The following is a 15,467-nucleotide window of genomic DNA, read 5'->3' as shown; positions in this document are numbered from 1 at the left end:
TTTATAAAGAAAATTTTTGGTGAAATTACTTATTTTAATGACCTTCTTCTACCTTCTGTCAGAAAAAAGACTCACGTAACTTCGTAACATTTCGAAGTCTAGAGTCTATATCAGACTCCTTCATCAGACGAATTCTTAAAAATTTTTCTGAATTGTAGTTTTTCAATTGACATTACTTTGTCAATACACGGAGACATTGATTCATTTAATTTTGACGTTACCGGATGTCAGTTCTTTCCACAGAAAGTGTCTCGATAATTTGCCTGATTTCGTCGAATATATACACATCTCATGTTGTATGTAAGTTATCTAATTCAGGTCATACTCTGTCAAATTCTCTGGCAACGTCTGGTAAAACAAAGCATATTTCTTGCTTCTGATTGTCCTTTTTTGGCCCCGAATTGATCTCTTACTAAGAGAATTAGGTGTTCACTTTATTTTCTGAGCATGTTGGACATTATTCTTCCAAATACACTTGCGTAAGCCGATAGTAAGCTCATCGACCTGTAGTTTTTTGAGACTTTCCTTTCTTTTCCACCTTGTTTGACCATCAGAACTAGGCAGTTTTTCATGCCATGTGGAAATATTCTGTTTTCATGAGTCCACTGGCTATGTTCATATATCTACCTTGTTGTACATTTCGAAGCCTCTGGTACAGAACAGCCGACGGAAAACAATTTCATGACTGAAACTCACACTCGGAAATTCCTCTGTACAAACACGATTTCAGATGAGCTGAAAGCTGTTGTTGTTTCCCACTAATGTCGATCGAAGTTCATGTTTATTTTTGTATACTGTTGATATTCTCTTAGTAATCCGCTCTGAACGTTTTGAAATTCAAATTACCTTCTTCGACAAGCACCCGGTTCCTAATATTATCAAGAATTGCACCTACTGAAGTAGGTCAAGAGTGAGCACCAGGGATGGTCAGAGAATTAGTTTTTTTATAACAAAGACTGAATTGCCACATTTTCACTGCTTCATGTCGAATAACCCACATAATTCGACATTATTTTTATTGAAATGAAAAAATTTCGTGATGACTTCAATGCACTTACCAAACAATTTTCTGCTCTGTTGCTCAGAATGAACACCTGTGGGACTCATTACAAACTTTCATGAAACTTGGAATTTTGTAGTGAAAAAATCCACTATAAATGAAATGATGATTCTTATTGAATACACCGAAATGGAAATTTCAAATTGTCGACAATAAATTCAAATTCATATTGAAGGACCATATTGTACCTAAATGAGGCATACGTAACTGTTTTCGAAATTTCAAAAATGATTGCGATCATCATGGAATTGCTGCCTCACACTGCGTCACCTTACTAACCTGCGTTCCTATTTGCGCCTGGCCTAATGCGTGCTAGTCATGAATCAGCAAAGTAAAATTCATAAAACTTACTTCTTCTTGGTAGGAGATTACTCGAAGAAAATAATTTTCATTTGAATTGGCGAAAATTTTCATGTATAATTGGGGAGTTTGTTGTGCACACTTCAAGAGGGGTGGAAGATTCTTAAGTTTATTTTTATTGAAACATGTACCAAGAATGGTTAAAACTTTCAATGATGATTTGCTTATTGATGGGGTTAATCAATTATATATAGGGTAGTGGCAAAAAGTTGTGTTTAGTTAAATGGAACACCCTATATATTATTAGATATTTGAATAGAACTTGAAAAGACCTTTACAAAAAAATTTGGGTCAAAGGGGTTCTGTGATTTTTTTTTTTTGACTTATGAGCATTTATCTATCAAAAAGTATCCAAGCGTTGCTATAGTGCCAAAAATCATCTTTATGATATAGATCTAGAGCTTACATTTCTAGCTTTGATACCTATTCAAGTTCATGTCGCGGCAATTTTTCATAACTTATCTTTTTATAATCTCTTCACTGTTTCAGATTATTGCTTCGGAAAAGGAGTGTATAACTTGAAATTCAATAGAAATTCCTAAAAATATTTCATATTTTTCAATATACAGGGTGTCCCGGGAATAACTATATATACTTTTATCAGAGATAGAGTATTATGACTAGCTGTAGTACGGATTGACTATAATAAATAAATTTCTGACTCTCCCTAGAAAGATGCAGGGTGATTTTCGAAATTCATATAAATACGGAGACTATCATAGAAGCCAAACTTATAGACAATTCATTGAAACTTGGGAGGTAATTGAAACATGCTGAGATCGAGTCAGAGAGTTCTCAATTATTGCACTATTACTGAGCCGGACTCATTAATCCTCATTCAAAATGTTCAGGGTTAAAATATCACTTTGTATTTCGAATTTCAAATTTTATTTATTTATTTTTTGTTCAAAAAATAATTGTTTAGCTTCAAGAAAGAACCAAAATTATGCGTAAATAAGCATTCAGTGTTGTAACATCTACAATTCTCTTTTTATGAATTTCTGAAAAAGGGCAAAGTTCGAAAAATTTAATTTAATTACATAAACAGGACTGAGATGTCTCGTAGACGTCGTGAATTAATATTAAACGTAAGAATCTTCCTGAAAAACTCAGTTAAGTTTTAGAAGATGATAATACTTATATTATGAAGAGATTCATTAGAAAAACAACAATAAAAAGCATTATATTGTACCCGGCATGATGCAAGGTATAAATCATAGATTAATAAAACAGGAGATAGAGCATTTCGACAAAAACGCATTCACAAAATACTGCCATAAATATGAATTTGGATTCTTTGGGTGGGGGGAACTGGACAGGGGCTGATTCAGAACTACTTGCACTGAATATTTCAGATAGTCGGCAATAATTTTATATCGAATGGAAAATAAGTATGTTTTAATGCAAAGATTTCGAGTATTTTTTTTATGACAACTATTCAGAGGGATATAGATCTAGTAATACCAAAACACCTTGTGGGAAAAAGAATTTATTTTGAATACAATGTTACCATACACTAATGGTCAATATGACCTTAACCTACATACAGATTATTTGAAATTTTATTCACCAAGTATATACTAAAAACTAAAAATAACTTTCATCAAATTAATTCCCTTCAAAATGGTTAATTCTCAGATCAATAGAAGTGGAAGCAGCTGAATTTTATGGAATTTGTATAATGAGAATCTGAAAGAGTTTGTTCATTGAAGAAATTCTCAAGTCTTTTGAACAGATTAGGCGGAATGAAAAAGTAATGTTATACTATAAACATCTACCAATGACTGTGAAATCAAAAAGAAATGATTTCTTTTTGCATAGAGTTAGCCATGAAAGAATCCCTAAATTCGTGATAAAGCATCATTTTTTTCTTTTAGGGGCAGTTATAAATTCAATTAAGTTATATTGCATATCAACTAATAAGCAGTGTTTTAAACTTTCATTTTCAGCAACTCAAATACTTCAACAACCTGCTTCCCCCTTCAAATTTTCATACCACCTCAAATGTGCTTCTGGGTGTTGAAGTGCATCATAATTAAGAGCAATTTTAACGAAACTGTGAGCTTTAACTGAATAATAATGTTACTCTAAAGCAAATTGTTTGAGTTCATTGCCATATTTATGTTTTTCATGCATGCAGCTGTCTTCAAAGAAATTTCTCATAAGGTATTTGCCTCGGCTTTTCAAGCTTTCATCTTCAATTTTTCCTCCCAATGAATAGGCAACGGCTTGTAGGGTAGCAAATTATTTCTTGAAGTACTGACGACACACTCGTCGTCTTAAATCAGTTTCGACTTCAATTGGCTGTTTTTCAATTTCTATTCTCCGCGTGTTTATTCCTGCAAAAATTTTTCAACTGAAATTTCACTTCGAAATATCCTGATAACAGACATTTTCATTCAATAACTAATGGGAATATCCGAGCTCCATTTGAATGGTCATAATATTGTGTTCATAATTACAGTAGTAGCATAATTTTTACATTGCCATTGAAATACATGTTACAAATGAAGAAAACTTTTTTGATTATCAAAAAAGGTTCAACGCCGTGTGCCTCAAAACATGACCTTTACTCATTTTTATGGATTTTCATTCCTAAGACGAGTTCTATTAACCATAGTAGTTTAGAGAATTTTTTGTAACACCCTGGGTGGGTATGTATCTTACTTGTTTTATTCTTGAACTACAAGACACTTTCATTTCTGCAAATCCTGAACTGGCATTCATGTTTGATGATTTTGATCCCATTTTCCTTCCATTTTCTTCAAAAACTCCAGTACTGATGGCAGGCACAGTATTGGCTATAATTAAAGCATTGTTAAAGCAATTAAAATCTCGTTCTACTGTTCATCTTGAAACCAGGAAGGATGTTTATATAAAAAAGCATGATTTATTATAGGAGAAAGAGAATCTACCAAATTTCAAGTTCCCCTCAAAACTAGAAGTTGTCAGAAATCACTTGCAAAATTCCAAACAAAGTGATATTCAGACAAGAAAGCGAGTTAGAAAAGTGGTAATGTACCTATCTTACCTTACTCTGGATGGTATCTTTTTCAAATTAACAGTAAAAGTCGATTTCTCTCATTATACTGAAGTCTGGAGTGTAAATTACAAGAGAAGTGTAAATGGTTTTCAAAACCCAGTCTGGTCTGGTCGTCTGGTTTTATTTCTTGGAAAACAAAAATTTAAATCAATTATTTTAATGTACAAACTCAACATTTCAATGTAAGCACAAATCATTAGATCGTATTCAAACCCCAGCAAACACAATTGCATATCATCAACGTATCATACATATTGCAACGTTCCGTGTTACATAGCAAAGTTCCGTACACGATCTATCCGTTATCGTTCCAACGAGAGCTCTATGTCCGCCTTTCGCTATGTATACTGTAACGAAACTGCAATATTGCATGTTCGGTACACATATAGGTACTTTGTACCTTACATGCTATGTGCAAAGGATGATAGCTCTGGTACAGAACATCTGATACCAATTTGAAATATAACCTCAATAAATACAAGGACATCCAAAATTTAATGGATCGCCATATTTGATGAAATACGTACTTATTTTGGGCAAAAACTGTACCAGAACGATAATTTATTGTTACACCTGATTGATTGTCAGTATTCATATATGAGACTTCTTTAGTAACCTATGTCTACGATCCGTGGTTGTCTCCCGCACCGACCTAAAATTCCTTCTCATTCCGGGCTCGAACCTGCTTACTTTTCGACATCTTGCTCATTCCGGGCTCGAACCTGCTTACTTTTCGACATCTTGTGTTCCTGAGTGGTCCCTCCAACCTATCTAGCTATGGAAACATGTGACTATTCATATAAGTGCACCATATTAATTGTATGGAATTAAAATTGCTTCTTTTATCAATGCGGAAACCAAATAATTCTCAAAATGTTTTAAAAAATAACTCGAGTATTTGCTTTTCATTTGTCACACAAAATCATCAGATATACAAAATATTGTATCTCTGACGAATGGAATCAGGGTTACTATCCTTGCAAATACATATTATAAATACTAAATTTGTCATACTGATGCATGAATGTGAACATTCAGCCTAATCACACAACCCTTCTTTTTCCTCCGAACGTCAATAATTGAGGTTATGAAAGTTGAGTTATCAAAGTTCATAATTCGCCTATTTTGGCGGATTCTATCCGCTAGTAGCAAAAAATTGAATAAAACAGTTTCGATAACAGCTACTTTCAGTACTGATGTTTGTACTTTTTCACAATTCAATAAATCATACCGTAAGTTTCATTGTCGGGATGACTGCTGAAAAATTAGGTATATGTTATGTGTATACTCTCATATCGTAATAATATGTATTTAATGCTCTGATTGCTACATAAAATTAACAGAACATTTGAATGAAAATTGTGCATTTATAAATTAATATACCATATACATAACATTCTCATTCAAAATGATACGTATCATAGATAATACGAAATTGATATACCATATACTTTTCATGAAAAACATAACAAATTAATGTATATGATACATAAATATTATATTATGTTTGATATGTATCACGTGAAATGAGAACGTTATGTATATGGAATATTTATTTATAAATCCACAGTTGTGTTTCAAATGTTCTGTTTATGTTATGTAGCACCCTTATGCATGTAACATGTTGGTTTGCTGGGACAGAATTCGACCCTGGCGTCCCCTAACTCCCTCCCCTGATTTCATAAAGTCGTGTACTCAAACAAGAATAAAATATCCAAAACTTACCGGAATAAGTGAATCGCTTTCCTCTTCCATGTATAAATGCACTTTTATTTCAAACACACTTTTTTACGGCACATCGTTGCATATTTTCCAAAATATTACGACGTGAATGATTGAAATAATATTTTGACAATTACAAGTACACACGCCGTCTTAGAAATTTTGAAGCGATCAGGAGGGGAATACAAGCGAAAATTCATTTCATTGGTGGTTGCATGGAGTGGGAATTATTGGAAAAATGAACAGTCTGGAAAATAGCTTATGTTCCATCTATTTAATATATGGTAGGTATAAATTAATATCAGGAAAATATATTTTCAACATGATGGAGCGTGACCCCACTTTGGCTTGGTAGTGAGGAATTACCGAAATAATACTTACCCAAAGAGGTCGAGGAGCTCCTTTTTCATGGCTTGCTTGACCTCCAGGTCTAAACACAATGGATTATTTCTTATAGGGAAAATTTAAGGATATGGTTTATGCTGAAGACATCCAGTCAAGATACTAGTTGATGAACAGAATGATCAACTGTTTCTATAAATCACGAAATAATTGCGTGTGGATTCCAATCTGGTAATTCAGCAAGAGAAAGGTAAAAAAGCAAATGGTTTTCATTTCGAACACTCATGAAATTACATTGACGGAATTCCAATAATACATATAAAGAATTTATTCATTTCCATTTTTATTTCTATTACTTCTAATACTGCATTCCACTGTTTCTCATTGGTTCTGGCTTCATTACTGAATGTGTTCTTTGAAACTCTCGACCATCTAAATGATTTTTCGTATAATATCTCAGTCCTATTCATGTGACTAAATCGAATTTTTCAAACTTTGTTCAATTTCAAAAATTCATAAGAAAATAATTTTAGCTGTAACAACTTTGAGTCGTACCTCGTATTGGATCTTAGTTAAGGTTAAGGAAAAATTACTTTAAATTCGAAATATAAAGTGCTGTTTTAACTGTGAGCACTTTAAAAGAGGATGAATAAGTCCGGCCCTGGAATATTGAAATAATTGATGTCTCTCTGACTAGATCTCAGCATGTGTCAATAATCTACCAAGTTTTAATAGATTTCTTGGATAAGTGTAGCTGTGATGATGGACTCAGTATTTCCTTAAAATTCGAGAATTACCCTGTAGCTATCTGGGGAAAGCCAGAAATTATTTTTTTATAGTCAATCCTTACTCAGCTGATCATATTCTATCTCTGATAAGAGTATGTACGGTTACTCTCATGTCACCTTGTATATCAGTTGTTGATAGAGAAAACACATGAATGATTTCAAGGATAAAAAAAAAATTCCTCCCAAGATATCCTTCAATCAGCAAATTCAAGAACGTAAAAGTTTCACTCTACTGCATGGCACTCACCTAAAATGAGGTTCGTTATTGTAGTCGGTGGAGTAGCTGTGGTTGTTGTTGTTGTTGTGGTAGTAGTAGTTGTTGTTGTCGTCAGCACAATTTCTGCAAAAAAAAAACTCCAATGAAAATTTCATTTCATTTCATCATTTATATATTTATATTTTTTTTTTCGTGCCACAGGAGAACTTGTAATTCAATTGAGCATCGTATTCGAAATATTTCTCGTCTACTTGGTGGAAGCATCAGTTGTGTTACTTATTAAGACTAAAACTAAAATTCCTCAACCACTTAGTTTGATAATTATAAGTTCAACCATGCATTCCAAAGCTTAAACTAATTGAATTGGCTGTTTTCCTATATTTCAACATATACATGCCCTGGAAACCTTTATATCTGAAATATATCGAAAAATAAATTTTTTTCCTTCCATATATGCATATTGTATTCAGTTTAGGAACTTCCGAATCCCGAAGTTTTTTAACAAACATTCACATTCCGACAGCGGTAATTGGGTCAATTATCTCCGAATACTCAATAATTATTCAGATATTACATTTGACAAGAAATAGGAACAATAACAATATCAAGAAGCTATAGAAGATCAGTGTGAGTGCTCGGTGATAATATGTTTAGAACTCTCTTTCTTTTTACTTTTCTGTTCAATATGTGAACAATATTGATTTTCATTTGTTGAGTTTATAGGATATCCTAAACTCTTATTATAATTGTATATATAATAAAAAATTAAATAAAATGATAATAATAATATGAATACTGAAGGCATTCTACTTCACGCAATTTTACTTATTCGAATGTTTAACTTAGTTTGAAAAGATCTTTTTTTTTTCCAAATTAATTTTAAGTCGAGTCTTTCATGTTGGCAGTTTTAGGAAAACTTCCCACGCTGTACAAATGCCATGAAATGAAGACAATTGCTGAAAAGGATAAATATGATCATTTCTCGTAAAAAACTTTTTATTATAAAAATATGTTAACAATATTACTTCGTACTGAACCATTCACTATTCACAGATGCAAATTCTCAAAGTAAAGAACATTTTAGGACTTGAGTTTAAGATGATTGAAATGAACTGGGGAAATAAACTTCAATATTGAAATCGAAAAGGATTATTCAGTAATTTTGTCCCAAGTGTTGAAAATTATTCGATGCAGCTAATGTAAAGAAAAATTCAATTTGTCTAGTGAAGGAATATAAACATTCAGCTCAGAAATTATTGCTGCATTTTAAGTTGGTCGTCCTTGGAAAGTACAAGACAGTTCCGATTTCTCTAAAAAATTACCATATAATTTACAAACGGTAGTTAACTTCCTCTCAGTGCATTACGCGGATTTCGTAGTGATGCCCATAAATTAAATCGGATTGCCTTATTCTCATACGAATTGAACAATTTATAATCCTTTACGAATGACTCGAGGGTAGTAACCGGTCGAGCTAGATGGAATTCATGCCTGATTTCCATTTTTATTAATGCATAGCTTTCTGATGAGTTTTCTCAAATGGGTCCATGTGATGAAGGAAAACTTGGATCATTTCGGAAATTTCCTATGGAAATATATACAAATATTCCTCAGGGGAAATAGTATTTGGCCATCAAAAATACTCCACATGTAATGACTCATTTTATAGTTCGCTATTGCAAGTCAGCGCCTCTAGCAAAATTTACCACTTCACCGTTCAACTGCGTTGACTGAAACGACCCATTCAATTGTAGTACCCTAAGACGAGAGGAATTCAATTGTAGACGTATGTGATATTTGAAAGGACGAATAAATTATCAACTTCAACCGAATTCCGCACTCATCCGAATTTCACAATTTTCCAAGATATTTAAGAAACTGGTAGAGCCCTTTTCGAGTTTTTCGGTTTATATCGTAACTGCTCACATAATAAGCTGAATTGTTTCATGGTGAAGAGCTCATCGCACGGCAAAAATTGATTGTTTCCTCGAAGAAAAAGAAAATCCAGGGAGTCTTCTCCAAGTTACCAGAAAATTTTATCTGAAGTAGAAAAAAAAAACAAAAGCAGAATAATGTGAGATGCTAAAATACAGTCATTGAGTATCACGACAACTGCAGTTTGTGTGTCTGTAATATGCACACGGAAAAGTGCAAAAAGTTTCTCTCGAATGTCAATTATTGAACAGTGTATTTCTGCTCTTTTCTTTCTGCGGTATGCTCTTGTTTGACTTCAGCCTTGCGGCTTTCACAATCCTCCCCAGAGAAAAATTTACCTATCCCAGAACAGGATTAAGCTTTGTTGGAGCCCTCATAGTGGTGGTCAGGTCTGGGCAGCTCCTCGGCTCCTTGATCTCGATGGAGTGTCCTGTTTTCCCCTCGGCTCCCTGGTGTTGGTTAGATTTCGGATCTCACGGCCTTCTTGTTGGAGTGGATGTTGTCCTTTTTATTATTTTCTGCGTTTCCCATGTACTCGCGTACTCTTCTGCCGTCCCTAGCAGTACCACTAGTTCACAAGTTCACAGATACAGATATTTTCATTCAATTTTAGTTTTTTCAAGTTCTACGATAGTTTGATCAGTTATCATTATTATGATAGGTGTGTAACTACCATAATTCAACAGACACTGGTGAGTCGTTCCGTAAATGAAAAAAAAATATGTACCGGCCCCTTCCAGAAATTCACGAATGGTGAATTTTCAGAAATCGGTTAATTTTTCGTTACCAGAACATCTCTCATTGAGAGACCGTCCTCCAAGTCTAAGGTCAAAAATCTCCTGGCCCTTGACAGGAAACATGTCTGGTGACGGAATGGCTGAGCACCTGTTCAATTAGCATTTGATAAAAATGGGACCGACGCTCTTTATGCAGCTGGTGCAGGACGACTGATGAAACTCTTGAATATATTGTACTCACCTGCGGCAACTATAAAAAGTTGAGAATAACACAACTAGAAAACAAAACCCCCTCTATGAGAGGGACGCTTTTCCGTTGACTTGTGCCATTTTTGTCGGCTTGTCTCAAGATTTGAGTCTCTGTAACTATTAATGGACGAAAAATTCGCCACAAGGCCTGCTTAAAACTTTTGCATAATATTCCGTGTTTTTTTTTTCTGAGATAAGAAAAGACTTTTTTTATGGGAAATTGATTAGAACTCTAATGGTATTTTGCAGTGTCCAAGTTAAGATCAAAACTAGGTATTAAATTTTTTTGATTCAAAAGAGACAGCTAGTGATGTTAAGAGGTCTTATATAAATTATTTGCTCGCTTCTGGGATGAGAATTGAGTTGAAGGTTTTTATAGAACATAGGGGAAAGTCGGATAGCACCGGACAGCGGGTATCATCGGACATTCATCGTTTTCTTGGATTTATCATTTTACCCCCTGCTCTGAATGGCCAAACGAATTGATTTTGTACAAGTGCAAACATATCTTTAGTTGACCTTGATATTTTTAACCGTTTAGGAAATAAACGTTACATTGTGATTTTTTGTTATTGACACATGGACAAAATAAACATTGAGGCCTCTCTTCTCTTGATTAGTAGGTGTACAGATGGTCTCCTAGGCAAAGTGCAAGCAATAATAAGTAGTGAGAATAAAAACGTGTACAAATACATAGACATATTATTACTCAGGGTAATAAGTCTATGGTACAAATACCGTGCATTTTAAATATCTCCCCAATTAAAGGCTAATTGATTGCAAGGTCATAAAAATGCCGAAGTCATTAGGTTCTAGAAAATCTCCTCAAAACCAAACTACTCCAACAAAGATTTCCGAACAAGATACTTTATGCTCAGCACAATCCACCAAATCAGAAACTAATGTTCAAAGAGAAAATTAAATTAATAAAAAATACTTGAAAAAAGTGCTCACTTGCACTCCATTATGAATGACTTGGAAGAGAAAAATGAAAATGATGCGTAAGAAGTAAAAAGAATTTGAACGAAAGTTTAAATCAAAATGTTTCGAAACTAGTTGAAAAAAAAAAACAAAAACTAAAATTTTCATCCAAACGAAAGAACACGAGAGCCGGAAACTCATTTTCTCATTTGCCATGAATGTTTGGACGAAGACTGGATCCAGTGTTGTGAGCAGACACAATCAAGGTTGTCTCTGGTTGTGAGTGTAATGGATGGGTTTATGAAGGATGCTCTGACATAGAAAAGGGTCATATGTATTACAGGTGTGATTATTGTTGAAATTTTGCTTTTTTTCAGCAGTATCTACAATTTTTGTGTGTTTCCGATGTTATCCACTAGTCTTGAAGAAATTCAACATGTTCACTTTATTTTCTTTGCACGACGTATGTTAATTTCATAAATTGTATGTTTGTATCTTTTCAGCACATGTGAAGTATATGTGGAATAAACATTTCAAACTAAGTTTGTTGAAAAACTTCGACAATAAATTTATGTTTTACTATTTTTTCGTATCATGTCCGGTACTACCCGACTTTCCCCTACATTGGAAAATCATTTTTGTTTTCGGGCTCTAACGTAATTGCAAAATGTTATTTGCATAATTTTTACTCATTTAATGTTTTGAACTCATAGACAAAGAGACATGGACTGTGAATTCCCTTTCTATCTATGCATGAAAAATACGGCCAAAAAAAGTGAGAGAGAAACTGAACATCGAGCATGCAGTTGCCTTTTTCTAGAATTTTGATTGGTCCACACTCACCTCTATGTGAACACAAAAGGGACAGGTAATGGCCCGACGAGTCAATCGCTTGACAGGAGAAGACGTGCTACAGTGCTCCTAGTGCTATAAAAGAGAAAGCGGACGAGAAAGTCACAGTGCCGTAAAAGTGAAAGCGGAGGTGAAAGTGCCCACTAACCAAGCTACGGAATATTTGATTCCGTCTGTGAAGTTGTGTAGGTTCTATATTTGTTATCGGAATTTTAATTCGTTAAAATTTTCAAAGTTGGTGTTCATCCTAAGGGTCCAGAGAATTTTCTCGTTGGTACTGCAGAAAACATCAGGTGAGCCTATTTTTCGTATCTTTCTTTCTGATTATTCATAGCGTAGAGAATTTTTGATGAGCCGTTTTGTTTTTATGCATGAGATACATTTTTCTTTTGTCTTGAAAAATTTTATTTCCAATTTCTTTGAGTAGCGAAGTAATTATTAATTAGATTCTAAAATGTCTGACCATTCGGACTGCGAGTCCGTAATGGAAGAAGACGCGCCAGAAATCGCTAATGTCGTGTCCGAACACGATATTTTGAGAGAGGAGAACGCAAGTTTGAAAGCGAGGGTGAATGAGTTAGATAGATGCGTATCTAGCTTAGTTGCTGAGATTAAAAATCTCAGGGAGAGGCTCGAGTTGCAGGAGGGAAATAAGGAAAGTCCTTACTCCAAAGCACTCAAGAAGAACATTATTTTGAAAAATGTCCAAGAAGTGAACTTACCGGTTCAAAAACAGAAGATGGAGGTGGTCAAAACCCCTCAAACCAAAATTTCCCCACCCGCCAAAAGAGTGAGAAAGGATAGCTCCTCGTCAAATGAAGAGGCAAACAAGAAAAGAGTCTTGGAAACCCCAGCCCAAGAGAAAACCACTCCAGTGGAGAGAAAAGAAAAAATCCCCCCAGTTACCCTGAGGGGTACGTCCGAATGGACGTCAATTTCCAACGCGTTAATGCGAAACGGAATAAATTACAGCAGAGCGACTACTGTGAAGGACGGAATTAGGGTCGTTCCACAAACCGCGGAAGACCACAGAAGAATGACGGACTTCCTTCATAAAATAAATAGGGAGTTTTACACTCTTCAACGGGAGGAAGAAAAGAAAATCTATGCGGTAGTGAGATATCTACCGCTGGATGCAGATATCCCGACGATCCTTGACGACCTCAAGGATCAAGGGATCGTCGATGCTGAGGTCATAAGAATGACCTCAAATATAACTAAGAGGCCGATGCCCTTATTGCTGGTTAAAACCCAGAATAAGGGTATCTTCGAGGTGAGAAGGCTCTACAACATGAACTGTGTTGTTGAACCTAAGAGAAGGACGACCGGGCCTGGACAATGTTACCGCTGTCAGCGATATGGACATGCCCAAAGTAAGTGCACTTTTCCATGGAGGTGCGTGAAATGCTCCGGTAATCACAGCTCCAAGGAGTGTACGCTCACCAGGGAGAACGAGGAGCGAAATGCCTCTTGTGTTCTCTGTGGAGAGCAAGGACATCCAGCCAGCTACAAGGGATGTAGCGAATGGAAATTGGTCACTAAAAAGACCAAGAGATCGCCAAGATCGAACCAGACCAGCTCGAGGCCAACACAAAATACACCGAGGCCATCCCCAAACTCTTCGGAAGTGAAGAAACCCCAGGAAACTGCAACCGAAGCAGTCAAAGAGACGAAGAAACCAGAGAAAAAGACGGAAAAGGCAAAAACCGTCAAAAAAGCCGAAACCAGAAAAGGAATTTCTGGAATCACTGAGGAACTGGATAAGTTCACGAAAAACCTCCTCAGCACGATGATGCAGAATCTGGAGAAAGAGATTGAGAAGAAGATGCAGCAAATTATTAAGAATATTTAATGGCTGACACGACGATAAAGAACAATCTCATAATCGTCTCTTGGAACGTCGAAGGATTGAGAGCCCGCAGATCAGAATTCGAAGAACTGATTGAAGAGAAGAGACCGGATGTCATAGCTCTTCAAGACACGAGACTTAACCCCAACGTTCGGATAGCATTTCCCAATTACGATATTTACAGAAATGATAGACCTAACAGCACAGGTGGCGTTGCTATACTGGCTAGAAAGAATATGGATCACCATTTCGACCAAATATTCAATGGACAAGAAGTAGAAGCAATATCGATTATTGTGAATACTAATCGAGGGCAAGTGAAGATTATTTCAACTTATAAATCACCGGATAAGGACATGCTGGAAGAGGATCTAAAAATGCTACTAGAAGGAAGACACCCGAAAATCATAATTGGTGATCTTAACTGCAAATCGCAGGAATGGAACAGTAGGGTGGAAAATACAAACGGGAGAAGACTGAAGATTTATGCTGAAAAACTTAATGCAGTTGTGATAGGACCTGATATACCGACCTACATACCAAGAGTAAATGGACTACCCGATGTACTGGACATTGTCGTAATGAAAGACATCACTGAAGAAATCAGCATTGATACAATAGAAGACGGAACTTCAGACCACAATCCCATAGAATTCATAGTGGGACATGGCCCAAGAAACGAAGAAGAGACACAAACCAAGGAACGCACAGACTGGGAGAAATATAAGAATTTACTTCAGGAGAAAATCAGGGAAATTCCCCAAATAAACACCCAGGATGAATTAGATGAAGCAGTTGAAAAATTGGAAAATCATATAAAAGAAGCCTATGAAGAAAGCACCAAGAGAATAAGGAAACCAATTCCGAAACATTCACATGGAGATACGCCAAGGGATATAAAGGAACTTATAAAAAAGAACAGAAGACTCAGGAAAATCTACAGAACAACAAAAAGAGAAGAAGACAAGAAAAAACTGAATAAGCATAGTCAGATATTGAAAAATGCTTTAACAGAACTGCGTAATAACAGATGGCACCAGAGATTAAGGGAACTGAATACAATAGATCACTCGGCTTGGAAAATGCAAAAACGCTTACGACGAGAACAGACAGTTATACCTCCACTGCATGGAGCAACCGGAATGGTATATACGAGACTTGAAAAAGCCGAAGCACTTGCCGACACAATTGAGAGAGAAGCCAGAATAAATTACAGAAATGATGATGACAATGAAGATCTAGAAGAAGAAGTGGAGGCAAACGAAGAACTGATGATGGAACCACCGGAAACCGAAATCATTCCAAAACCGGCTTCACCAACAGAAATCAAAGAGATCATAATGAAACTGAAAAACCGGAAAGCACCGGGAGAAGATAGGATAACGAATTATA

General features: G+C 35.4%; 1 protein-coding gene across 2 annotated transcripts in view; it reads right to left on the bottom strand.

Annotated features, from left to right (window-relative positions):
- LOC123315696 (lachesin-like) overlaps window positions 1-15,467 on the bottom strand; it is a 207,571-nt gene that overhangs the window by 17,854 nt on the left and 174,250 nt on the right. For both annotated transcript variants that reach the window (XM_044901524.1, XM_044901525.1), the window contains exon 8: window positions 7,563-7,655. In XM_044901524.1, coding sequence (XP_044757459.1) covers window positions 7,563-7,655 — 93 coding nt within the window. The remainder of the gene's footprint in view (window positions 1-7,562; window positions 7,656-15,467) is intronic.

The sequence above is a fragment of the Coccinella septempunctata genome, chromosome 6 (genome assembly GCF_907165205.1).
Source record: "Coccinella septempunctata chromosome 6, icCocSept1.1, whole genome shotgun sequence".
NCBI classification, from domain to species: Eukaryota; Metazoa; Arthropoda; class Insecta; order Coleoptera; family Coccinellidae; genus Coccinella; species Coccinella septempunctata.
Note: the sequence above shows the minus strand (reverse complement) of the source record. Positions and strands in the feature narration are given on the sequence as shown.